Raw genomic sequence first — 27,964 nt, 5'->3', positions numbered from 1 at the left:
CCTGGGTTACCTGTGGTGATGCCGTTGCAGTAGCCTTCGTGTTGCCGTAGTCCTCTTCCCCTGCAGGTTAGGTACCGCACCGTCTCATGTGGGCTATAAATAAACAGGCACTTACATTTATTTTAGTTGAGAAGGATAATAAAAGTAGCGTTGACGTCGATCCAACATGACAAGAAAGACAGTTCTGAATTAAGAACTGATCTCTGATAGGTTTTGCTTGGAGTAATAAATTAGAGAAATGGGATTGAGAATATAATATTGTCGGCTAATGTGTTGTTGCAGAAAATCATCGAAGGGTGTTTAGAAGAAAGAACGATGGCGGGAGAAATTGAACTAAGCCTCGCAGAGTTTTCGGACTATCCTACAGGAGAGACTGTGCTAAGTGAAGATCAAAAAGGATTCCTAGAAGTGGTTAATGCCGGAAACTATAACAAAGTGCTCGAATACATCTTGCAGAAGTCTGTTGATGTGAACTGCGTAAACCTTCTCGGAGAAACGGCTCTTCAAATAGCGGTGAACAACAACTATCACGATATTGCCAAACTTCTTCTTAACCAAGGAGCAGATGTCGGCACGGCGTTACTGCATGCCGTCGGAATTGAATCGACATTCTGGGTTGAGGCTTTACTTAAGACGAAAGCAAAAAGCAACGGAGCATCAGAGACTACGTCACAACGAACAAGCCCAGATCAGGAAGACAGTAGTGAGCACATGTCGCACATCTCGCCTTTAATTTTGGCTGCGAAAAAGGACAATCAAGAGATTGTGAAGATCTTTCTTGAGAAAGATTACACAATTGACGAGCCGCATAAACGATCTTGCAAATGCGATAAATGTGAAGGTCCAGGCCGCCTTGGGGGTTCCATTCATCGTCTGCATTGCTACCAAGCGCTCGCTAGCCCTGTTTACTTGTGTTTGTCTTATTTACTCGACACTCCACCCAGTGAAGATCAAGATATAAAGACATCCAAAGACCCGATCATTCGCGCACTCCTTTTAAACCGGAAATTGGAAAAGCTTGTGAAAGTGGAATACGAGCTTAAGAATGAATACCAGAAGCTCATAATTAGTTGCGAAGAATTTGCTGTGTCGCTCCTCAAGAAATGCCGAACGATGGAAGAAATCTGCTGTTTGATGAGTGTGCCGGGAATTGAAAAACTTAAATACGTTGAGGTTAGAGGAGGAACAGAAGCGAAGAAGCTAAGCGTGCTTAATTTTGCCATCACTAATAAGAATGAGAAGGTGAGAATTGCTGGATTAGACGTGAGTATTCAAATATGGCTTATTGGGCGAGCGGGCAGAAATAAGTTGGCCAATATCCATCCATCTTGACCTTACGCTTGGTCAATAACGTATAAATATTTATTTTTAATTTTGTGAATTTTCGTGCTTGGTTATCGTAACCTAGATAAGAGGTGCTGCTTTCAAAAAATTGGCTAAAAACATTAATTCATTTACATTGCAATTGCATGTCAGTCCCCACACATCCTCAACAAATAGTTATGCCACACACCTATACACACCCCTATTTCAAGGTTGTTCCCTCCCGTGAACCATGTTTCATAGCCTGCAGTGCACTATGGTTAACCCTTTTGTAGCAGGAAGTTCATCAGTCACGTTCACGTTCATTGAAATAATGGAGACCACTTGTGAGAAGGCGTTCAAGAGAGCTTTCAAGTCAAATGGCTGCTAAAATTCTTAAGTATGACGGAGCTGAAGAATTTCATTTTTAAAATCTCACAGTAGGAAATGAGAAGCCTCTTTTTAACAACATTGAACCGCCTGACTCAGGCCCGTAGGAACGAATTTGAAAGTGAGAGGGCACGACTGTCGTGGGCCGACTCTCCCCCCCCCCCCCCCAAATCTTGAATGTCTAAGCAGTCAAACCCCGTTAATACGGACACTGGGGGGGGGGGGGGGGGTGTCGGTATTAACGGGGTGTCGATCCGTAAAGCGGGGTTTCGCTCTAATGCAGACTGGGTCATTAATTACGCTCTTTTAGATATAGTTTATTTCCACTTTCGTGCTATCTTCAAGAGATGTTTAACCTGTCACTATAAAAAAATATGAACTGCTACGTAACATTTGAATACCTAGTCTGAAATGACGACATGTAACCGAGTATAATACAGATATTATACACCGGATGTACCAGGCGATAGAAAAAAAGAGACCGGTGTCCGCTGAGTGTCTACTCAAAAGTACCATATTATAATAATATAATACAATAAATGTAACAGTGGAGGCTATGGAATTTATGCAAACCTGTATGATCACCGTAGTTGTAACAGTGGTTTCCATCAGTACTAATTGATTAGCTAAAAGTTCAACGTTGGTCGGCTTATGAAAAGTGTCAAAATTTTGACTACCTGTGAGTGTTTCTGGAGTAAAAGTTCTCAGCAACATCAATTAGACTTAAGTTGTCGGCGTCTTCCTTGTATACTGACATCAGCATAAGGTTGTTCATCCCTTTTTGCGTCATGGTAGACCTAAGGTAATTCTTGATTCTTCTTAAGGCACTAAAAGACTTTTCACCCAAAGCATTTGTGGCAGGCATAACTAATATCACTTTCACTAAAACTGATGCAGTCTGCCTGAATTAAGCAAGTTAATTTGCATTAAGAAATTACCGTAAAATTCCGAAAATAAGCCTTGGGGCTTATATTTTTCAAAGGCCCTTTTTGAGGGGCTTATATTCGGAGGGGCTTATCTACGGAGGGAAATTTGTCTTTCAAAATCGATTGGGTTAGCATTATAGTTGGAAGTAAATTTACCGTTTTTGCTTTGTTTTACTTTGTATTTGAGGGCAATTTTCCAAGTACAAGCCCCCGGGGGGCTTATATTTGGAGGGGCGATTCAACGGAGGGTTTTTTGCGTTACCGGTTTGGGGGGTTTATATTTGGAGGGGCTTATACATGGAGGGGCTTATTTTCGGAATTTTACGGTATATTATGAATAACACAGAGGCTATGGAACTTTCTTAAGCATGCATTTTCAAAATACTAAGGTGCGTTTCAAGACGTTCCTTGTTTATATCTAAACCATAAGAGTTCCCGGTTGATAATAGACATAATGGCTCACTTGAGAAATCGCCTCCTGAAACTGTTGTGAGAAGCAAGTTTTCGAGATTCGTATAGATTTCAGGGGCTTAGCGAGGGATTTTGAAGGTGTACGCAAAGGAAAAAAGAGTTAGAAGGCCGAAGGTGCTCCAAAGGAGGGGTGTCTGGGGCCATGCTACCCCAGAAAATTTTTAAATTTAGGGGCTCGGAAATGCTATTTCCTGCGTTATCCACAGGACATTTTAATAAATACGAAAGAAAATGCAAATGGTTAGAATATATTTTACCCATCTCTGGTGTTGGCGATAAGGTACAGTGTTTGAGGGAAAACGGTAAAACAGTGACGCCATCAAGGAATTACAAGCAAAGGGCAAGATAGCCTGTATGACAGACGTTACTTCTCGTCTCTCCTGCGAAACATCCCCTGTGATTCGCTGGCTAAGAGCAACCCGTTAACCCTTCAGACGGGCAAAATTAAAGACACCAATATAATGCGAAAATATCAAAAAAAAAATTTTCCAGATGCGCGTATATGGAAGCTACGCTCCTGGATTTCATAACCTGGTTGATAAATCTCCGTTCACTTGCAAGTCCAAGGATTCAAAATATATACATCTGCTTTAGTCTTGTTCAGTTCCGGGAAAATGTGCGTCAGGTTGTCCTCCATGTGCTTTTTCTAGCATTACGGGGATTAAAACGGACTTGAGAGGTTTAAAAATTAGCCCGTAACAAAATATTTTGTAAAATCGAAGGGAGAATTGCGTTGTGTCATTAACTGACGTGATACAACTGACTTTGACTCCCACAGGTTGTCGAAACTCCAGTCACTGTCAACAACAACAGTCCTATTCAGGACTACGTTCACCAGGACGATCAAACTCAACTTACTTTTGAAATGACTCCTGGCTTCAAACCTTTCACAGCGTATCTAATAAATTCTTAACTATATTCTGCAATTTAATTTTTCACATTACGCTCCCCAGGTTAAGCTATTTTTTGTAAAAAACGAAAACCTAAAGTTCGAAAATGAGACGGAGAGGGGAATCAGAAAAATTTTCACGTTCGTAAAAATCTAAAGTGTACCTTAAATTTTCGGGAACTGATACTGCCCTTGTGGATGCAAATAGACTCAAGTTACCTTGAGGACGATCGAACAGATACAAATTTTAAGACACCGCTTAGAATCCATTACTAGAGATCTTAAAGTACTCTGGATAGCCCGAGTATTTAGTAGGAAACCGGTTTTGGTTTCGCCTGTTAGGCCTATTGCATCAGGTGACTGTCGCCATTATTTAGTAGCTAATTGTTTGTACTTTTTCTGTTAGTTTGTGGCTCATCCTTACAGCCAAATGATGCTGAATTCAGTGCTCTACGATAACGTAAGGGGATATAAAGACCTACATTTCTTAATCAGTACCGTCTATTTCCTGCTGCTGTGGCTGATGCTACCTTTTTTTGCACTGTGCTATTTGGTGGCACCCAACTGTCGAATCAGCAAACTCCTAAACACACCAGTCCTGAAATTCATGAGTCACACCGCCTCGTTTCTCTGGTTCCTTGTTCTCCTGATTCTCTCCTCGATTCAAGACAAGTTCCTTGACGATGTTTTTGCGTTTTCACCCTTAGGTAAACATTTTCTGTTTTTGTTTCTGCTGGATAAGTTTTGGTTTTATGTTGAGAGTGAGCAGAACTTCTGCCAAAAGGTTTCGATCAAGGTTTGGCCGGTGAGGAGGAGGAGTAGTAGTAGTAGTTTATTTGATAAAGCAGGTTTGTTAAAATGGCAGCGAAATGCTGATGTGAACCTACTGTATGTCAACTGAGTTGATAAAAAATAAATAAATAAATAAAGATGTATTAAAAATATAGCGCACAAAATATTTACATTTAAAAATAGCAACAATGATAATGAAAGAATAAAAACAAAGAAACATACTTCAAACATTTAACAACAACAGACAACAACCAGATTTCTATTGTTTCTCATCATCAACACCACCACCACATTTCCATTGTTTTCCACCAGCACCACAATTCTATTGTTTCCCTCCATCAACACCACCCACCACATTTCTACTGTTTCACACCAGCAACACATTTCCATTGTTTCCCACCATAGCCACCATCACCACCACCAGATTTCTATTGTTTCCAACGTCGCCACCATCACCACATTTCCATTGTTTCCCACCATCATCACCACCACCACCACATTTTTATTGTTTCCCACCATCACCAATGCCAACAGATTTCTATTGCACTCTTAACATCACTAACACCATTACATTTGTCTTGTTCTCTCTCCTCCTGGCCTACTTCTGATTCAAATAACAAAGTCTTATTACTGTCTCAATCTTCGCACCTGTCTTAATTGAATTTGACACAACACAACAGCGGGTAGTCAATACTCATGAAATTCCAAGTAATGTTTATGGTTGTAGTACTGTTGTTACAAACGCCTGTCCAAAGAGTAAAGCTAGATTGTCAATTCCTTTTCTTTTCTTAACGTTGCATCGAAACATCGAGAGCATTTTCCTGGATAGACTGCGAGCAGTCTTTATTATTTGTTTCGAGTCAGAGTAGATCGAGAGCACGCGTTCTGGGAATTCAAGCATGGCACTTTTTTAAGCGACAGAAACACGGGAAACAACAGGTCTTTGCAATTTGCAGTCTTCACAGCAAAAATTTATTACCTAAGAAAGCCAATCAGAGTTAAGCCTCACATGCAGGAACGAGTGATGAAGCCCGAAGAACTTCTGCTTGGGAGGCTCATAAGAAACAGGTTATTTTTAATGTAACTATATTACAGTTTTCAAGGTAAGAGTTTTTCTGCCTATTCTGTTATAAAATAATGATGCAAAGGACTTTTTTTATCTTCTAGATGTTTTTATCTCGTTGTGGGTCGTTGGTATGCTATTTCAGGAAGGAAAGGAGGCCTATCGTCAAGGAAAAGAGCGTTACCTGTCGCAGTACTGGAATTTGGTCACCCTAATTATGCTGGGTCTCTTTGTAATTTCAGGAGTCCTTTGGTACATCGAACAACTTATAGTTGTTTCAGGAGTTAAGGAAGCAGCAGCAGTTAGCAGTGCCTTCGGTGCCAGTGGGAAGGGGCTGGAATATCGTTTGATCCTACTGTCCAATGCCTTTTTCGCCTTCGGTATGATTTTGGCCTTTTTTCAAATTTCCAACTCATTGCAGGTCAACTCGATGCTCGGCCCGCTGCAGCTTTCCCTTGTTAAGATGGTTCGAGACATCGCCAAATTTTTGTTCCTGTTCCTGCTGCTGTTTCTTGCATTCGCCTGGGCGGAAAGAAAGGTGTACTCGGGCTACGTCCAAGCCAGAACAACATTTGTTGCAAATACAACAAGACATAAATTTTCAAAGTGAGTATTTATCGCCCTCAGGGACGCTATCATGAGTTCTGGAGTTACCCAGCAGATCACTATATTTAAGCAATAGAAAACGTTTTCCGTGTTTGCATAGCCTGATATAAACACGAGGGGGGTCGGGAGAATTCGAGACAGTTATGCAAACCGGAGACGAAGTCGAGGGTTTGCATAACTGTCTTGAATTCTCCCAATGCCTCGAGTATTTATATCAGGCTATGTAACACAGGAAAAAAATTTCTATTGCTTTTATAAATAAATTTCCCGAGAAAAGACGCAAAACTCTCTGTATGGCACTGATTGAAAGAGAAATTCTTACCAGTCGCAAAGTCTTGTCCACGAAGTCTTGCACGCGTAATAAGCTCTTGTTTTGCAACAGGATGCTTTCCAAAATACGGACTTTTCTCGCTTAAAATGTCAGCTTAAGCGAAGAAAAATTGACACACTTTCTTTGCAACGATTTTCCAAGTTTCAGCCGACGTAGGAATGGGTAAATAAAGCAAACCTGTCGAGTTTTGAACTTGAAAACTTTTTCAAATTCGTGCTTGCGTAATTAGCGCGCGAAAAGCAAAACATCTTGACGCCACAACCATGTTTACATAATCTCATGCAAACACTCCTCTCAGCCAATCAAAGCGCGCATACTATCTTAGTTATTTTATAAAATCCATTATTACTTCGGCGGGGCGTGAAGTGAAGGATTCGCGACGCTCAGGAATGTCCCAAAGTTGCTTTTTAGGGACAACATTGGGCACACAAAGTCAGCAGGTTTTCGGTTTTAGTCAGTTATTTGACGAAGTGAGAGCGGAATTAGTTCCACATATCTCGATCTCGAGATCACTTCGAGTTCTCACTTATTCGAGGAAGAAATAATTACTAACCCTGGCTTTCTCAGGGTTTGAACAGGCTCACGTGTGAGCCGTCAGATCAGATGAGACCCTAAGTTGAGGGATAAACCGATTGCGACCTGCGACCCAAGGTAATTCGAGATGCGAAAAATAGCTTTTAAGTTATGCACTATAGGTACGGGATTAGATTGGTGCATGTGCTAACCAATTCAGACCGGCCTTTTGTTTCCTTCCAGCGACCTTAAAACATATTGACCTGCTTCATTTTATTTCATTATTTTTATATCTGATGCTGTAGTCTCAAATCCACAATTTATGTCATTTATTCTCAAACTCCAACAATTTAGATCAGTTCAGGTCCAATCTACTCTTCTAAACCTTTGCACGATTGGCTAAAACGAAAACATACAAGCAATAAGTAACCAAGGGAATTTTGAACACTAGACTTCCGTTGCTTCCAACTAAAGAACTCACGTTATGTAGGAGGTTTTAGAAATCCGCAGTACAGTTAATATAAAAACAACATCAAACATGGCGAATCATTCTAGGCGAGTTTGTTCTAAGACCGCTACGCCTTATGGGAGGTACAGGCTTCCCAACAATCAAATAAAAAATTGCTCAACAAGTAACAATATTCGGTAACAAAGGTTACAGCATTCCGCCCCCCATCAAAGCACATGTTAAGGGAAAGTTCATAGTCGATCGCTTCTGTTTCAAAGACTTTCTGTTCACAGAATTTCTCCAGAACCTAATTGTTCCAGTAAACAAATCTTGGTGATTGGCCTTCTGTATGTTGACCCCTTTGGCCCTCACTTGTATACTTCTGACCAAACCGTCAGAAACTAGGAAACATATTGGTTACTCGTCCGATTGGCCACTGATGTCGTGGGACATTATCGTCGGCAATAAGTACTAGCTCTCCAGTTTGCAAGTTCCTTTGTGTCTTATGCCACTTCTGGCATTCTTGTGAGGAGGGAATGCCCTCTCTTAGCCAACGCTTTCAATAGTGGTTAGCTAGGAGCTGTGTCTGGCGCCATCGCTTTTGACTAAACTTGTCGCTGTCATCAACCATTTCTGGGGGTAGATTAACCGTTGGAGGAATGTTTAAGAAATGACTGGGTGTGCGGGGTTCATCGTCATTCGGGCTTGACGTATTTCTTGTCAGTGGTCTGGAGTTAACAATTCGTTCAGCTTTAGTAAATACTGTTTGGAGCTCCTCTTCGTTGATGAGGTCTTTACCAAGGATAGCCTATAGGCTCCGCTTCACGTATTTCACAAGTCTTTCCCGACTCCGGACATGTGCGATGTGCCTTGAGGGTGGAACACCCACTTACAACCTCGCGGCTGCAGCTCTCTTCCCACTTTTTCTTTGTCAATTTGTTCAATAGCCTCTTTAAGTTCCCGATCAGCCCTATCGATCCACTGTCGGAGCGAGGTTCCTTCACATGTCCCCTTCGATTGAGAAATCTCATCAGAACCAAGATGAAGTTATCTGTTTCCAGGGACCTAGCAACTTCAAGATGGACGGCTCGAGAATTCATAAATACAAAGATGGCTCCCCATCTCTTCTCTGCAACCTTTCCCCTTCCTCTCTTCACGTAAAAAGGGCCAAAATAGTCAACTCCTGAATACGTGAACGATGGCTCGTACGTTGTCAGCCTAATCTTCGGTAATTCTGCCATTTCTTGAGTCATCCTTGGCGCTATTCGTTTCTTGCAGGATATAGATCTCCCAATAACCTCTTTCACTGCTGCTCTTCCTTTAATCACCCAGAATTGCTCTCGGAGAAGGGACAATACTTGCTCGACTGCACAATTTCCATTTCTCTCATGCACATAGCGTATCAGAATCGTAGTGACATGGTGATGTTTTGTCAGGATCACAGAGTTCATCGCATCAGGAGCTATAGGGGCTCTCAAAATCCTACCACCAACTCGCAAGACACCATCACCCATGATCACAGGTTTAAGCTTTACAATATTTCTTGACGCCTTCCTTCAACTCTTACGGAAAGGCTTCCTTTCTGTACCATGATAACAACTTCTCGTACACTTCCTTCTTTACCTCAAGTTTCTCTTCCGTAACTTTCTCGAACTTGGTTTCTGGACAGTGATCCTCACTTCTATGAAAGAAGGATGGGCCTTTCAGCGAGCGCTCATTTTTCAGAAATTCATTCACCTCAAGGCCTCGACTAACTTCATCAGCAGGGTTCAGTTTGCCAGGACAATGTCTCCACTGTTCTGCTGTGAGGTCTCGTATCTCTCCAACTCGATTTGCCACATAAGTTTGAAATCGCCTGCTCTCATTGTGGATATAGTTCAGAGTAATCAAAGAGTCAGTTCAAGAGACCACTAGTTCAAACTTAAAGTTCAGTTCCTTTCGCACTGCAAGATTAACACGTGCGGCCAACAGAGCTCCCTGCAGCTCAAGGCAAGGAGTGCTGACAGTTCCTGGACTTTCCTATAATAAATGCACATTCTATTTTCTCATCAGGGTAGGCAATTCGTAGGTACGTAGCAGTACCGTAGCCAACTTCGGACGCATCACAGAAATGATGAAGCTGCAGTGTGGCTCCTTCAAGGTCAGTCCGACTGAAGTAACATCTGGGGACTTTCACGCTTGCCAACCATCTTTGGAGGAGTTTTCCTTCGCGGGGTTGATCTCACGCCCTTAATATTTTCATTCTACACAGTTCTTACGTGATTTGCTTCGCAGGCGTACAGGCGCAGCAAGGTTCAGTGGGTCGAAGACCAAGCAGATTGTCGATAAACCTCCTCTCACTGTGTTTCTCTTTCCCAGCTCTAAGACTTTAAAACCAAACGTGTCTGACAGTATAGGCCAATGAACTTTAAGTGCTCTGTCGACGGGCAACTCATCATGATTGACATGTAGAGATGGGTCAGGTCTCTTTGCCCGAGGTATAGCAGACCAAACCTTGCGGCTGTTGCTTACAAAGTTTGTCAGATTAAATCGTTCTATCAATTGCTCCATAAGCGTGATTGCGTTTTCCGGTGTAGGTACAGATTTTAAGGGCTCATCAACATAGAAGTTGTGTCTAAGAGTGTCTATAGTAGAAGGGTCAAAACTTTTCTTCATTGTCATCAGCGGTTCTCAAAAGGATAGAGTTAGCTGAGCAAGGTGAGTCTGTGGCTCCAAATATGTGTACTGTCATTACTTACTCCTGGGGCGCCTCATCTATGCTTCCACTACTCCACCACAGAAATCTTAGTGAATCTTGGTCTTCTGGACGGACTTTCACTTGATGGAACATACTCTCAATGTCCCAAACCAGAGCTACATTCTCTTCGCGAAATCTCAACAAGACTCTAACTAAACTGTTTGTGTAATCAGGGCCCTGCAGCAGGTTCTTATTGAAAGATGTTTCCCCGTGTTCTGAGGCAGCATCAAAGACTATCCTGACTTTGTTTGGCTTGTTGCTGCTGGTGACTGCAAAATGGGGAAGATACCAGGTTCTGGGACCGGATTTGGAAGCTTCTTCGTCTGACACTTTACGGGCGCATCCCTTTGCTATGTAATCTTTCATGGTAGCACGATATTTCTCTTGACGACTAGAATCTCTATGGAATTTTCGCCTTAAACTTTGCAATCTTATTTCTGCTTCCCTGCGGTTGTTCGGCAGCTGAACATCATCTCTTCTCCACAACAGCTCCGTCTCATGGTCATCATCAGCAGTAAGTTTCGTTGTTCTCTCTAGCTAGGATGTCCAACGCCTGCATTACAATCTGCTCCGCCATCCCTTCTGGTCTTCAACGCCCCTTTCGTTCCAAACCCCTGAAGTTCCCAAAACGTCTCCACTTGGTCATGTAAATTCTTGTCACATGTGACAAAGTTCACTGAAAAGTTCCTATGGTTCTGTGAACCATGAATTGTTTCAGTTATGACCCAGCCTAAAGGGCCTTGCAGACCTTTCAGTTGGCTATCAGGCTTATTCGACTTCCGAACTTCAAGAACGTCATAGCTTTACTGACATCCTTTTCAATGAGTACTGACACTTTTCTCAACTTCACTGCAGGTATTTCAATATCCACTAGGTGTGGGTGTGATTTCCTGTCAATATCTTCAGGAAGGCACTTCTCTGCGATGTTGAACTTCTCTGTTACAAGCCCTGCTTCAACGGTGATGAATTCTCCTTCTCCACTAGCGGACTGCAACTTGAATTCCACAACTTCAAACTTTTCATCTTCTTGTTGCAAAGGCGTGCTAACAGACACCACCTCCTTCCGACCTTTCAGGTCAAGTTCCTTGGCGATGTCGGAACTAACATGGTTCCACGTGAGCCAGTCTATCAATCCGTAAGTGGTGTTTGACTTCCCATTTGACGATGAGATTTTCACAGGTATCACATGAAGCAGGATGGTCTTCTTCTTAGTCGGCTCTGTCACGTTTGCATACTTCACTGTGCTCCTAACTTCAGTAGAGTTCGGCTGCTCTCCATTCCCTGGGGTTGGTGTCTTTCCAGAAGGTTGTCCTCCTTCACGGGTTTGATTCCCTCCGTTGGTTTCAGCAGTGTCTCTCCTTGAGGGGTTGTGAGGAGATCTGTGGTATCGTTTGTCACTCCCACACGGACAGAACCTTTGGGATTCACACCTGCCTCTATGATGTCCTGGTCTCATACAAACATGACACAACCTATGACGTTTCACAATATCCCAGCGGCTTTGAAGAGCTTTGTTTTGTAATTCAGGGCATGACGACAGTTCGTGTAATCCTGAGCAGCACAAACAGTTCTGCACGCCGGGTGGGGGCTTACTCTGTCTATCACCTGTTCGAAGTCTTCTTCCAGTGTCTTTCGCGGTGACATCAGGTGCAAAGGATGATGTCCGGCTTGGATTTGGAGGGTCCTTTGTTCCATTCTGTTTCTGTTTGCTCTTGTCTCCGTGGTTGTCATCACGACAGCACCTGCAAATCCTGGGTCATTCTTAATCGCAGCTTGTCGTTTGCCACCTTGGCAAGATCTTCCAGACCTGGATTCTTTCACTTTTCTCTAGTGGAATATGATACGTCGGCCCACTTTTTGATCAAGTAGGCTACCAGCGATTAACATAGTCCCCCTGTAATCTCTCGGTGGCATACTGGAGTTGTTCTGCAAAGTTACGTAGACCCTTGAAATCTCTATTTCCCAGTTTTTGTCCCACTGTCAACTCTTAACAGGCAGCCATGACCGTAGCCGGTTGGCCCTAGCGATCTTCTAAATTTGCAACAATATCTTCATATGAGCACGCTGCTGATCTTGCTACAACATCATATGCTACCCCTGTCACAAACTTCGGAAGAAATTCCATTTTTTGAGCATTAGATAACAAGCCATCTTCCAAGTTGTCTACAATCCTTCTTCTAAAGAATGGAAAGTCTGCTGCACTTCCACTAAATTTTACCGGCTGCATCTCTTGAAGTGTTGTGACTCTCAACAAAACCGCCTGTATTGAATTCGTGCCCAACTGTGGAGCAAATTTGACGGCTTTGAGGTTCAATGGTTTAGTCTCCTGCTGACAGTTGGCAACCCAATCGGCTGCTCGTTCCTGTTTTGGCGGTTGAGGTTCAAGAAAGAATCTGGGGTCACACTCATCATTCTTTACAACCGAATTATCTTCATTAGATGCATTGTCATAATCCTCTAAAGCCAGCAAATCAACCTCCTTTTCTTCTAACTGAAATTTAAATCTCATTTCTCTGGCAATTTTCTCCTTTTGCATTTCGATACCGATTTTAACTTGATTTATGACTGTACTTACTCGAGCCAAATAGCCACCAAGCGAGCGCCTTGCCTGAGACATTTCTTCGGCTTCAAAATCTTCCCGGTCTTGCATATTTACCCTTCTCGTTCGCCCAACAGGATCCAAACTTCTCTCTTTCTCGGGATCCAATTCTGCATCCTCGATCTCGCCGCCATGTACATTCATCTCCGTGTCGCCTTTATCCACCTTTTCGTGGCTCATAATCGAATGAAATGTGGTCGCAAATCCACAGTTTATGTTATTCATTCTCAACCTCGATCCAACAATCAAGATCAGGTCAGATCCAACTTACTCTTCTAAACCTTTGCACGATTCGCTAAAACGAAAATATACAAGCAATAAATAACCACGGGAATTTCGACCGCCAAATTTTCGTTGCTTCCAACTAGAGAACTCATATTATGTAGGAGCTTTTGGAAATCCGCAGTGCAGTTAATAAAAACAACATCAAGCATGGCGACACATTCTCCTCGAGTTTAAGACCGCTACGCCTTATGGGAGGCACAGGCTTCCCATCACTCTAATAAGAAATTGTTCAACAAGTAACAATACTCGGAGATAAAAGTTGACAATTGGAGATTTCGTGACTATTAAAGAGAAATGATATTATTAAACTCAGTTGAAACTATATTGGACGTATGTTTCCAATTGAACCTGCCACGGGACAAGTCATCATGTTATTGCTTGTTAAGTTTAGGAGAAGCTAAGACTCTTAGCAAATTATAAGTAAAATTTTGTAAATAACTACGAAGCAAAATAATATTACCGTGTCACAGTATTACCAAAAAAGATTCATTTGAAAGGTCACACCCCAGATTTTCATCCATAGAAAGAAAGACGTTACAGTAAGGCTTCTGCCTTGGGAATCAACTTTAGCCGCTCAGTAAATTACGTTTTCACCGATAATTTGATCCTTTCAGAGTTGAAGGAGGCTTAAGGTTCTTGTTTTGGAATTTGTTTGGAATGTCCGAGGTGAGCGACTTGGCCGTGACAGATTCAGGCTTCATCATCACTCAGGTCACCGGTGAATTACTCCTTGCCCTGTTCAGCATCGTATCAGTTTTGGTCGCCATTAATATGCTGATTGCCATGATGTCAAACTCTTATCAAAAAATTGCGGTTAGTCTAGCTTTTATGGTGGAATGCTTTCCATTCAACAAAATTTCCGGTTTGAAATTTCGGAAATTCAATTAGCCTGGTGGAATGGTACGCTCTGGTACCAGGGACACGACCCAAGCCACCGGGCGGTTGGTCTTTGCACTTAAAGGGAGGATACAGAGGAGCGGTACTGGGGACAACAATTTTGTCAGGGACCGGGGCAATCAAAGTGGGCTACCTTCAAAGGTGGTCCCAAATATTCCTGTCCAACCGAACCCGGAAATGGATCGTTCGATTTGAATTCTACCCGAAATTTCCGAAACTTTGGGCAGAATGGAAAGCGCTCTTTTTTTCCAGACCTGTAAGACGTATACAGTGTATTGTAAATTGAATTTAGTAGTTCCAATGATCATAAGTGGTCATTTAAACTTTATCTCTGTAAGAAAGACATTTTCTCATTTCGGCCATTTCATATATATATTAAATATATATATAACCGATTTTTAGAAACCAACCTAACGAAAGTTGCAGTCATTTAAGTGAAAAGGCGTCAAAAGGCAGACTTTTTGGGCCCTATAAGTTGCAAAAGAACACTAAAAAAGAAAAGGAAAGGAAAAAAAGAGCGAGAAGGAAGAAAGGAGGAGAAGAGAAAAAAAGCAATAGTTGCACTCTTGGTTTTTGTAATGGCTCCTTTGAAGATAGTTTTTGCCCGAGAAAAAACTGTTTGACGCAAAAGGTCCGTTTGGCGGTAACGTTTTCAAAAATCTCAACGTTTTTCAATTCCTCTCATTTTTTATATTTAAAACAGAATTCTTTGGAACAATTGAGGGTGACGATCAGGCAATCCGGATCATCAAGTAGCAGGACGTAAAAAATCGATTTCTCTCTCAATTGTCGATTAGCTTTTAGGTAGATAAGAAATCTGCTGCTATTGATTGGTCTCGCAAAAAGTTTTCGTCGATGGAAAGCCTGTTGATAGAGAGTATCCAAATTTCTGCATGCGACTCTGTCTGCGGACAAGAGGAAAGTTGATGTCAGCGAATTTCAAGTTAAAATCTACGCCATTAATTCTGACACCGTTTTTTTCTAATAATCCTGCAAATAAAAGGCCTTTGGCGTGAACAGTTTACATCAGGTTTCTAAGGTACCAAAAATCTAAATTTGAATAAAGAATTAAAGAAATTGATTTTTCGACTCTTGACACAAAATCAAGATGGTGATTTCGCTTGATTTTTCCTGTCCGTCTCTCTTAAGACCTTCCTACTATAATATACACTATCGAAAATTTTTCCCTTTGCTTTGATTCACGTGACATCAACTGAAGAGTGTGCTGTAAGAAAGGCCTGTTTCTCCGAGAGTGTGAGGTTGTCTTGCTATAAATAATAAAAGACTGCATTTCCGAAGAATCCTTGCCCAAGGTTAGTTTCTCCACTTTTCACTTTCCAGCGCTCTTTCATTTACTATAACTGCCTCAGGAAAATCATTTGGGGTTACTTTTTAATCTCTAAATCACAAGTCGTTCTTCTTTACTCCCGACCTGTTTACTTTTTCTGAAGTTTTTCTGAAGTTTGCGGGGAAATGTGGTGGTCCTTAGGCCTCTCGCTATGCTTACGTTTGTACGTCGTAATTGTGTATAGAGTTCATAGTATACTGTCTTCCGGTGCTGTCTTTTAACTGTGGCTGATCAGTTTTGTATTTCGTTAAAGGATGACGCAGATATTCAATGGAAATTCTCCAGAACCCGGATGTGGATGCCATATTTAGATCATGGCAATGTAATGCCGCCTCCATTCAACCTCATTCCTCCCCCACACTGGGTGTTTAAACTCTGCCGCAGACTGTGCTCGCGTCATAGGTCTTCTGTGGTACGTACGTACAAAAGAAGCTAGTTTAACACCTTCTTTCATTCGTTTGATCTATTGCCTAAAATCTACACTGATACCTAAAAATCTAGAATCGGAAATTGAGGTTTCTGACCTTACCGAACCCTGCAATTAATTCATGCCTTTACTCGCCAAATATATCTTTACATTTATCTCATTTAGCTCCGTCAATGACATTTTCACTCTTTTCATTACAGAATTTCTTAGATCCACGAGGTGAGATCAGAACGGAAACAAGCTCTGTAAATAATTTCTCTCTTCCCCGTGGGCCTCATTTTGATGTAACATTACCTCACCAGGGCCCCACACCTAGTTCCCCACCGCACACTGACGTTTTTTCTTTATAATTATTCGTATGATTTACTTTTAAAATTTTAGCGAGAAAGCCGTGAAGGAAGCTTTCCATCTGCGTCTGAATCCACAAGAAAAAAGGCGGACATGCAGAGAGTAAGTATATAACTGGAACGTCGGCCACTTATGAGGCATCTTTCTTTAGGCAGCGGAATGGCGCCTTCCATAACGATAGCTTACGTTAGAATGCATGTCGGTGTGCTCTTTATTTGTTTTCGCATACTCGTGCGACCATAATGATAAAGACTGGGCGTATGAAATTTGTATGAAAAACAGGTAAAAATTTTCTGTCGGCTGGAACATTTTCGCAAGGCCACTTACAATTAATAATTATTCTTTGAAATCGAGGTGAATAGTGGCTAAATTTAAATGAGTGGCGAAGCGGTGAGGTAAATATTCCTAAAGCCACTATTCACCGAAATTGAAAAGAATAATTGTTTTAGTATATACACACGAAGTGATCTCGACAAAATCAGAGAGGAAACAGTTAAAACGTACGATCTGATTGACGGATCAAATCACGCAAACGTTTCAAAACAGATCTTTGCAGAATTTTCAAACATGGCAATTCACAAGTTTATCACTTCGCAAACAACAGCGTAATGGCTTAAATGGAACCGTTCAAAGTTTGAATTGTTTCCTTACCTGAGAAGAAAAGTAGAGCTTTGTTGTTTTCTGCTGACTCGCCAAGTTTATAGTAAAAAAAGGTTTGTTGTGTCGTTCTTCGCATGAAGTGCTGAAAAAATCAAAAAATGACGCTCGGTTGCTTGAGGTAAGACGTTGTCTTCCGGTAGCATTCTTTTTTCTATTTACTTGAAACGTAGAATTTCTGCAAACATTTGCTTTCAAATTTGTTTGTCATAAATATACTTCGATTTTTGGGCCAAATGTTTCTTGTTAGGAAATGAGTCTCTTCTTCGCGAATAAACGGGAATTGTAAACAATCCATCGAGTACAAAACTATGCTACAGTAAATAGAAAAACGCCGTTTTGAATCCTTTGAAGTCTTTTCTTACCTTAAAAAAGTCACCACTAGGATTCTGTCGGCTTTTAAAAGTTCAAAAAAAAAATGCGAAAAACACCGAGCTCAGACATTATTCCACTCTCTAGGAGGTGAATATTGTTCAATAGTCCGAGATAGCGAACCAATCAGATGGCTTTAATCACCAAGATCACTGAGTGTGTATATACTAACATAAATGAGATTAGCCAAACGAAAGAAACTTTTCCAGGAGCAATTTACATTTCCGTGTATTTCTCTGGAAATTAACCATTTCAAATGAACCAATTTAATAGGTTTTTCATAAATCAAACTTTAACAAAATTATATGCCACAGAAAATCTCAAGTTTTTTGTTGTTGTTGTTTTCCAAGTGACCTTTTCCTTAGCTTTGTTATGTAGTTGCTATGTTTTCCTACGTAATGGTGCAAATTAATTGTACAAGCCGGATGTTTCCGCTATTTTATTGATAGCAAAAGAAAAATTTTTGTAAATCAGAGCGTATTCCTTTTTTTTAAGCAGAATGTTCCCGCTGAAATGAGCGGTCTGATTGGCATTAACACCAAAATAACCGAAATAACCAGAATAACCAGTTTTTCGGGAGCAGCGTGGCCTTGTAGTCAGAAGACTGTCCGGTCGTCCGGGTTTGAGGTCCCGCCCTAAGAACTAAAGGGTTTGTTACTCAGTATCCCAAAACTTAAATTCTTGACTCACGCTTGTAAATAGCCAGCTGGTTTGTCCTTTATCAGTTTGGATTCCGCGCGTTGTTCTATATGTTGCTTGTGAATTCCTTCATTCATATATTTGCTCAGGCGCACTTAAGCTTTTTGCTATAAATGCTACCGAAGATAATAAAGATAATTTATGCAGTTATTTATTTACTTATTTTTTTTTTTTTCGTATTTCTTTAATTTGTATATGTCGTTGCCTTTAAGGATGAAGTATATTTTTTACGAAATAATAAAACCGACTCGACCCTCGTTTCTGAAAGCAATTGCCAAATAAACCGTCGTCATTAATGTCAAATGCATACTTATACTCTTTTTCATTTTTAGCGTCATAAAGTGATTACTCGCTTGATCCAGCGGTATCTTACCACTATTAACAAGTCAAAGCCCCAGCCCTACGCTCCTCCAGGGTTCGAAACGGAGAGTCCAGGCAACAACAGCCAATTAAGGGAGCTGATATCTCAACTGCAAGATGTTTTGAAAAGAAATAAAGACCACAAAGATTCTCCTGATTTTATTCCAACACAGCCAAAGGTACTGAAAAATAAGACTTTATAGAATGATGTTAAAAATGTTAGTATTTTCTGGCACACATCATTTCATTGACTTATATGCGCCTAAAGTAAGGTACTATCGTGAGGGGGGGAGGGGGGTCTCAGGAGGTTAACATTTAGCCGTAAAACAGCCAAAGATTTCTTACCCTGCGAGTATTGGTTTCTCCAGGCCGGACATTACGCTACGAAAGAAAAGAAACCACTGCGAGCAACCGTCTGCTTCTTTCATCGAGCCACCGTCCAGCGCCATGGACAAAAAATTAACTTTAAACATGCAAAACCTGTTTAGCAACAAGTTAAGGCACTCACACATTTCCTTACCCTTACAACTGCTGCCTTAAGGCGAGCCTGCTGTTAATTTGCGCTCTTTCAATTCAGTAACTATTAGGATTATTCATTATTATCTACATACTGAGATATATTCTCTGAAAAGCTGTTCTAGCCAATCAGAGGAGCGAACGATGCTTTTTACACTTGAAAAAGGCGATACGTCCAATCAGAATCGCGAATGATGTTTTTTTCACGTGTGAGACAAATGATACGTCCAATCAAAAGCCACAGAGGCGTGTGAGTTTCGCGCCAAAATTCTCGACGTTTTCTGGCGCTAGCAGATGCAGCGCCTTCACTTTGCGAGTTGCTTTGCCGCAGACATTCAGAAGAAAAGACACGATAAAGTAGAGTTTTTGTTGTACAAAAGTGAGATTAATCGCAGGAATTGGATTGGAAAAGTTCTGTATATTTCTCTATCGATGAGTAAAATTGAAGAGAGCCCGCGGCAAGACAACGGAGAAAAGGGAAAAAACAGAACGAGGAGTAAGCTTGTACGTGAACTTTTTATCTTAGCTAGGCTTATTAGGCCATATGCTTCTGTTTACATTCAAACCGGTCATCTTACTCAAAATGGTTGATTTTTATTTGTACATTCAGAAAAAAGTTAATATTACTTGTAATTCCTGGATTATTTCATATCCCTATCCTGATTATAATTTTTACCAAGAATTTTTAATACTAATATAAGCTTAAGTTACTTCGTTGTCTTTGTCATTTCACGGTATGCAGAGGCATTTTTCGGGATTTTAGGATTCTGAAAAGATGTGAGAAAAAAGGCTGGCAAAATGATGAATGTATATAATAAACACAATACCACATGGAAAGTGCTTTGTACGGTATTTTCGCCCGAGTTGTTTACGTATCAGAAATTTCGCTCTTTCGCCGCGCTCACTTATTTGATTTCTGATAAAAAAAAACAACTCGTGCGTAAATACCGTGCGCCCGCGCTTTCCATGAAGTATCCTCTATTTCCTACCTTACTGACTTTGTCAAATGTACGGAAACCTAACTGGAGTTGAAATACAAGTTCAGGAGCGAAGATAAAAGAAATTTCGTCGTTGCTTGTTTACGTTATCCATGAAACGCGAAATTAGGCATTTTCACGCCGTAGTCGTGCAAAAACGGCGAAGAAATCAGGCACAGAAAAGCGTGATCCATGTGCAAAGTTGTTGTTTTGCTTATCGCTTAAAGCTATTCATTGTTTTGTTGACGTTATCGTTGCGCTTTTGTGATTGGATATTTAAGTCCCTAATGTTTTCTGCGAAACAAGAGGAAGTGACGCCATTTGACGTTTTGACGTAAGCATGACGTGGACGCGCATGCTTGATGGAAAAGAGAACGGTTGCTCGCAGTGGTATCTTTCCCTTAGTAGCGTAGTGTCCGGCCTGGAGAAAACACTGCTCGCAGGGTAAGAATTTCTTCGTTAGGTGTAGAAAATGGAAATTTTTTAATCGCCTTTGTCGCAAAAATAGTAATTCGCATAAAATTTTCTTGCCGAAATTTGTAATGCGGAAAGAGTGATAATAACGCAAGATGCCACTTGCATTAAAGGTCACTTGACCAATTCTTGTTGTTAACAATCAACCTCGTCCCCAGGGCTTTTCCCTCAAAAAATGGGGGGGTGGGCGGGAAAAGGCCCTGTCATCGGCTGGTCTCGTGCCTCCTCGTACACCCTAAAATCCTGGGTGTAATAAATTAGCGCCATGTGAAAAGCTAAAATTATGCGTAACCTCATCACAGCGCGCGATCTTGGGCGACCTTTTATATCTCTTGACGATTAACGAAAAAAAGTTTTACAAGGTTTCCTTTTTGTCACAGATACTGGCTATGGTAATTTTTTGTTTCCTCCTATTTCTATGAAGGGGACAGCGAGTAACATTTGTAAAACTTCTGTTTATAGAGCGGTATACATGACAAACAAGCTATCGTACATGCATAAAGGTTGTACTGAAAAAGTCCGCTTTCTCGACTCTACTGATATTTTATTTCATTTCTTGCGAAGAGGGCCGCCGTACACAGCCTAGCTCTATTCACCTTAACTCTCAGCCATATCATAGCGACACGCGTTGGTTTAGACTTATCCTGTATGACCTGTATTTTTAAAAAATTCATTGACCTCTGCGCTCAAACGACTGGCAACAAAAAAAAACTTGGGTCTATTTTAAACTGACAGAGCTGTAGTTGATTCCAATCGATTAATCAATCTTCTCTTTGATATAACGAAAATCCTCTGTACTTATCCTCGGAAGAGAAAAGATATAAGAGTTCTTCAAATGTTTCAGATCGGCGACCTGTCATCGTTCCTGGCTGGAGGGCTGACTTGCATCCGGCGCGAAGATTTGTTTGTTTCATGGTCGGGTTGTAGAGAAGACCAGACCTGTCATCGTTCCTGGCTGGAGGGCTGACTTGCATCCGGCGCGAAGATTTGTTTGTTCCATGGTCGGGTTGTAGAGAAGACCAGACTTCATTAAGCATTTTGATTAACAATTCTCTTTAAATTAAAAATCACTTCCCGCTTGGTCGTTCAGTAATTCCACAGTCACGATGAAGTTTAGTCGAAGTACTAGTCGATAACAGTAAGACATAATAGCTTGTCTCAACGCTGACATATTTTGTACGTGACAACGTAGAGCCGGTCTGCCTTTTCATAAATTTCTGGCATTTGAATAAAGCGCAATTAAATGGATCTTAAGCTTTTGAATCGCACAGACGCGAAAATATTGACATAGTTCGCGAAGTTATTATTTTTCATTGTTGCTCCCTTCTGTCAGCGCAAAACCAGCGGGTTGCATATAAATTAGCTTCTCAGGAATATTTAGGCTGTACACGTGACCAGCCGATGTCAGGGCCTTTTCCCGCCCCACCCATTTTTTGAGGGGAAAGCCCTGGGGACGAGGTTGGTAAACAATGAGCTGGAATCTTGCTGATGCCAAAAATTGACAGAGCACATAAAAATTATCTTACACCCGAAGTTTGAGAGAAACTCATCTAAGGGAGATATTAATCGTTATGGCACTTTGAGTTTTCAACAACGTAGAAACATGGCGGCCAAAACATGGCGGCCAAAACTACTTTTTGCTTATATCTCGTTAAACGTTTGATAGTTACGCTCAGATGTGCTGTAAACGTTACCATGTCATCTTTTGAACGTTTTCCTTTAAGTTTAAATGCATAATTTGTGTTCAGAAAGAGCTAATTCATAATTTAAAAACTTGGCCACTTTTGGTCACGTGACCTGCCACGATCTTACTCATTTAAAGAAAATCGTGCGGGTTTGAAAAACCAAATCACTATTATTTTGTTTAAGATATAACCCACTAATCGTTTTTTGGAGGAAAAACCATATAACTCTCTTTTACATAAAAACGATGTCACTTGTCCTCTTAGTGCAAATGGCCTAGTCTTAACGTGTCTTGTCTGATGGCTAATCAGACGGGCCCTATTTCAGCCATTTTCAATTCTCCACCCCGGAGAATGCCTAAAGCAGTGGCGACTTTTGTGCGTGTGTGTGTGTGTGTGTGTGTGTGTGTGTGTTTTTTCTTCCGGAAAACATTAGATTGTCAGTCGTCAGATACTGTCTTTGGACTGGATCTTTTAACAAAGGGATCAGTCGTTGACTTTATTTGAACAATCCTATACGTAGTAGTTATAAAAGAATTGCTATAAAAATTAGCAAACATCAAAGATGAAAAAAAAACAGTGCCCCAGTTGAAAGATGTGGACGATCAAGGCCAGAATCCGTCGACTAAGAAGTCAGACAGGTTTCATAACCATTGCAATTTATTAACTCTGCCCGAACAGACTCGTATTGGCCAAGGGTTACCGATCAAGTCGCCCGAAATCTTAATAAAGAGTTTCGAAATCTCGAACCCTCGCTAACTCGACCCAAAATCAATTTCCCTTGGATTTCCCTCATACATTTACTGTAATTTTACCCTCGGTAACTCGATTCCTCGATAACTCGAACCTCCCGCTAACTAGAAGTAATTTTTGTTTCCCCTCAGATCATTTCTATTGTTGGTTTTCACATGACATCACTAAAATTCAAACTAAAAAACTATCGATCGTACCTAAATTTTACTTTCACGATGCATTGGAGCAGCTGAAAACTAATTTTGATACAAATTTTCGCTTCAAAAGGGTTCTTGGTTTTGTGATAGAGTACGCTTGAATTTCTAAGCTTTTGCGTGACGCGGCATTTACATGACGGCCAAGAGGGCTGTCATGTAGGTTAAAAAAATGACTTATTTCAGGACATTTTGCTATCTAAACAGTTCATGTATTAGAAAAAGTATTACTTTAATGTTTATGAGTTTCTCGAAGAATAAATTCACGCCTTTGTAGCAAAACTCGGTAACAGATGTTTGAATTGGTTTTTTGTCCGCCATGTTGGAGCTCATCCAGTTGAGCACCAGCATAGCGTCTCCATACAAATCTCTATAAGTTTGGGTAAAACATTTCTTCGGATATCTCGTATACGAAATAGTCCTCTGACCTGATTCTTGGCGAGGGTCTTTGAATACATACTTCCTTGCATTTCCCAGATTCTGGACTTTATCTATTGAACGGTTTTGATTTTTATTTTGATCTATTTTGAATGGCGTGACACTGAAAAGCAGCTATATCATGCTTATGAACTGTAGCATCGATAACTCGAACCATGTATTGAACGCTAAAAAAGTCGAGAAAAAAAGCAGTGTACTGGCCCCCGGAACATTGAATTTCAGTGAATTTCCCATATCATTTGTCTCAGTGTTGTAGGCTGATTTTGATTGTCACAAAACGTGAAACAGCTTTACTTCTCAAAAAAGTAAAACGCATGCTCTATTTACATTTGAGGCTTTGTTTTGTTACCTTACGTTTTTATACTTTATAATCTAGAAGTATTTTTCAATTTTCATTTCACATTTCTGGAATTAAATGTGACAAAAATATTCATTGTACAGTAAACTCCTGTTTTTCCCCTACTTCTGGCTATTTGCTTCGAGCTCCCGATAAATCGAAACTTTTTTGGTTTCCCTTGAAGGTTCGAGTTATCGGGAGTCGACTGTAGGTATCCCAATATGAAGTCAATCTCAAGATATCTTTCCATCCGTAATGTATTTTTAGGAAACCAGCGTGGAAACACATAACAAGATACCTAAAAACAGTCCAGATCATGGGAATCATCATGATGTCATGGTGTGAACTTGGCCATTTGCCGGCATAGGATGGTATGCAGGCGACAATTTTCAAAGCCAAACGGAGGCATTTTAACTTCAAAATAGCAAAATAACAACAACAACAACAACAACAACAACAATAACAATATATAATAATAATAATAATAATAATAATAATAATAATAATAATGAGTAATGGTAACAGGACTGAGCGGAGTCCAACTTCGGTCTGTAATCATACGAGTGATTAACAAAATCGGACGAGTATGATTACAGACTGAATTGGACGACACGAAGTTCTGTTACCAATTAATCATAACTTTAACAAAATTTGTAATATATAAGGCCCTTTTTTAAAATCAAAACAGAAGAAATTCCAATTTTTTTTGCTAGTAGTTAAAAAAAGCCATTTAAGCGCGCGCGTGATAACGCGTACTGTGCTATTAAATTGTTCAATTAAGGCTGAAATCAGGGCAGTTGATAGCCAATCAGATTTGACAATTTTGTTATAGTTATGATTATAATAATAATAATTTCAAGGCAATTATTGTTTAAGTCGGAACTTGCAGGAAACGCAGTAGTGAAGTTTCAAGTGCTTTTTAGGGTTAATATCATTTTTTGCTTTATTATCAGTTGTACTTTTTTATCTTCACTTTGATCTTTCCGTTTTATTTTAATTTTTTTAAATTTTGCTTTTGTATCTCATGCCAAAGTTCGTTTTCTAGAGTAAGCTAGTTCCTTTTAGGCCACAAAGGCTACGCTGTGCGTCACACGTGGTTAACAGTTTGCATTCTTACGTAATAATACAATAATAATAATAATAATAATAATGATAATAATATAATTTATTCATATAGCGCTTATTCCTAAAAAGTCCACAAGCGCTTCACATTAATAACATAAAAAAAATGAACCTTAAAAATATGTACAATTAATTATGAAATGATCAAATCCTAAAATTTCCTATCAAAGTTAAACTTTAACAAAATTAAATAAAACTTTGAAATATAATTGATTATAATCTTTTAAGTCAATTTCTAATGTTTAAAAAATATTGTTTAAATTTATTTTGACAACATTCCTTTCTGAAAAGGTTGGTCTTCATGCTATGCCATGCTCGGAAACACTTAGCTCCAGAATTTCGACAAAGTTTGTGCAAACAAATTTCTAAAGCGATAGCGTAATGAAGAAATAAAAAATGCGCTAAGTTAAATAGTTAGATACTAGGTAAAAGATTCTATGTAAAAACGCGCCACTTCTTTGCCCGCTCGAATGACATGCAGTCCAATCTGTTTCAGCACTCCAAAGGTATAGCCAGGATTGATCCTCCCGCGGGGGTGGGGGGGGGGGGCACTGCCATATATGGGCTATATAGGTATGTGCCGCTGTGAAGGGTATGGTTTTCAAGCAGTTTACTCTCGGATAGGGTATATAAATCAGCGCGTTTGGGTCTAGAATAGGGTATCATTTTTCAGGAAACTGATCAGTTGGTTGAAGATTTTATCTAGACTAGGGAAACAGCTACTCTAGGATAGGGGGGATTTGGGGAGTTTACTCTAGTATAGGGTAGCAAAATTCAGCTGAACTAGCTCTGGTATAGGTTAAGGGTTCCAGGGTCCCAGCGGCACATCCCACTCAGAAATTCCTAAAGTACTCCCCCCCCGGATTTATCCATAGGTACCCATAATTGTCCAAATCCTCCTGCTCCTCACTTGTTATGTCTTGGTTACAGTTCGTGCATATGTATTAGCATTGTTTTCTTTTATCACATGACTTTTCTTTGGTCACATGCCATCGCTAGTCCACAACGAAGCCAAACCAGGTTTTTTGTGATGTGAGATGGAACGTGACTCAACTGTTTGGTTTAGAATACGTTTTCAGTACCGTTAAAACGTAAGTTGAGAGTGTGCTGCAATTCTCGATTTTTGGCGAAATCGGGTATTACGAATTAAGAAGCAGTCCTTGAGAATTGCGTGGAGCATAGATTCTGGTGAGATTTCTTCATAATTTGCATTTTTAAACTTATCGAACAAAGCACGGTAGTGTCACGAAAGCGACTAAATGCTCCGAAGGGCCTATCCACACTAGCAAAAAAGCTCTTTATTTAGACAGATTTTCTGTCATCGCTGACGCTTAACAAACGCGATGGTTTGTCGTAATTTTACAAATATTGTCTCAGGCGCCGCGAACAGAATTAGGCTCGATTTTCGGCGCTCTCTCGGTAAGAGAAGGCTGGAGAGTGGCCTATCGTGTCTGTGACGTAAATTCAAAATTTGTTAAATGCTGAACACATGTTGTGCTTTACCTCGTCGTCGCTTCGGTATTTGCCATACTGAAAATCAGTAGAAAACAGGTATTGATTGTATTTAAATTGATCTTGCATTACGGATGGACTAGACAGTCGTCTCCTTCACGTTAAGTGTCAACAACTATAGTTCCGGTTGGTTGAATTCCAAAAAAAACATACCTACCAGTTACCAGCTTCTCTAAGCTAATATTTTCTTTGTAAATATTTTAGATTTTTAAGTTTAAAAGGCTCTACAACACGATCGCACGCCACATCGACCAGCACCTTTGCATCCGCCATTTGAAATCTACACCAGGAAAATAAATTTATCAGCTGCCTGCTCGATTTGAGCGGGCAACAATATGATTGGTGGTAGGTGACAATAGGAAACTCATGCGTCCAGCCGTCTGTTCGGGAAAGAATCGCTGGCTCATTCCCCTTAACAGCGGCTGGTTATCGAGCCTAAGACAAAATTCGTCCTAGGTTAAAACTGGACAAAATCGACTAAATAAGCGAAAACGTGTCTTTCTTGTCAATTATTTGTTGTAAAGTCATTATTCTTTCAATTAAGTAAGGGCAGATGCGACGGCTTGTTAAGAGTAAATAGTTTCCAGTGCGGATAAATCACCATACAATTTTTTCGTTTAGATGTTTCAAAGACATCTTATTCCACTGAAATTTGTCTGCTAGCGCGGATAGGCCCTTAAGCCCCAGGAAAAATTTAATGGTGTATTTTCCTGTTAAGGATCAGTAAAGTCTTAATTCATTTCAAAATTTAGCTTTGTTTACCTTCTTATACGGATTGCCAGAACGCCGTCCGAATGTTATGAAACTGTGATATCAAGTCCCAGTATAATGACCCTAAATGGAACCCGATTCACCTCAGTTTCAGTTTTTCTAAGCCTGATCACTACACTCAGAGTCATTCGGCGTTCTGCACTCGGCGTTCGGCGTTCTGCAAAATACCCCTGCCGCTTAATACAATTCATGAACTACTTTAATTTTGCTGCAGTCTAGCACGAGACAGAAACTTTTTCAAAGAAAAAATCGCTTGATAAAACTCGGCGTTTATTTCACAAAACTTGTGTATAGTTAAGAGGCAATGAAATTTTTAGGGAAGAAAGTATTCGAAATAAAGTTAATGAAACAATGGGGTGATGTGAGTCTTCGTCTTAGAACACGTAACATTTTGTTAACACAAGATTCCATCTCGCTACTTTGAAGATTTCACATCAGATAAAAGTCAAGTATTGCTGTTAAATAAGTGAGAATAATTCAATCCAGACAAATCCCGCTATTTTACGGTGCAATTAAAGTAACCGTTACAAAATTTGTAATTCCAGGGAAAGATATCGATGGAACTGATGACAGTGCTATCAACCGTATCCCCAATGCAATAAACGGTGGTGTAATCCGCTTACATAAAAACAGAGCCAAAAGTAACTGCAATTGGTAGGTCATTTGGGTACAAGGCCAACAACGTTCGGCCAAGCACTGACCCTTGAGGAATCCCGCAAGTAACGTTT

The 27,964-nt window shown here is 40.4% G+C and overlaps 1 protein-coding gene across 1 annotated transcript; it reads left to right on the top strand.

Moving 5' to 3' along the window:
- Window positions 1–280: 280 nt before the first annotated feature.
- Window positions 281–25,464, top strand: LOC140938903 (short transient receptor potential channel 6-like). Its single transcript, XM_073388427.1, has 8 exons — window positions 281–1,242; window positions 4,385–4,685; window positions 5,938–6,439; window positions 13,967–14,165; window positions 15,851–16,009; window positions 16,406–16,474; window positions 18,433–18,639; window positions 24,099–25,464. Exons 1-8 carry the CDS (start codon window positions 316–318, stop codon window positions 24,174–24,176), a joined length of 2,442 nt encoding a protein of 813 aa, XP_073244528.1. The 5' UTR covers window positions 281–315; the 3' UTR covers window positions 24,177–25,464.
- The last annotated feature ends 2,500 nt before the right edge of the window (window positions 25,465–27,964 follow it).

The sequence above is a fragment of the Porites lutea genome, chromosome 5 (assembly GCF_958299795.1).
Source record: "Porites lutea chromosome 5, jaPorLute2.1, whole genome shotgun sequence".
Taxonomy (NCBI): Eukaryota; Metazoa; Cnidaria; class Anthozoa; order Scleractinia; family Poritidae; genus Porites; species Porites lutea.
Note: the sequence above shows the minus strand (reverse complement) of the source record. Positions and strands in the feature narration are given on the sequence as shown.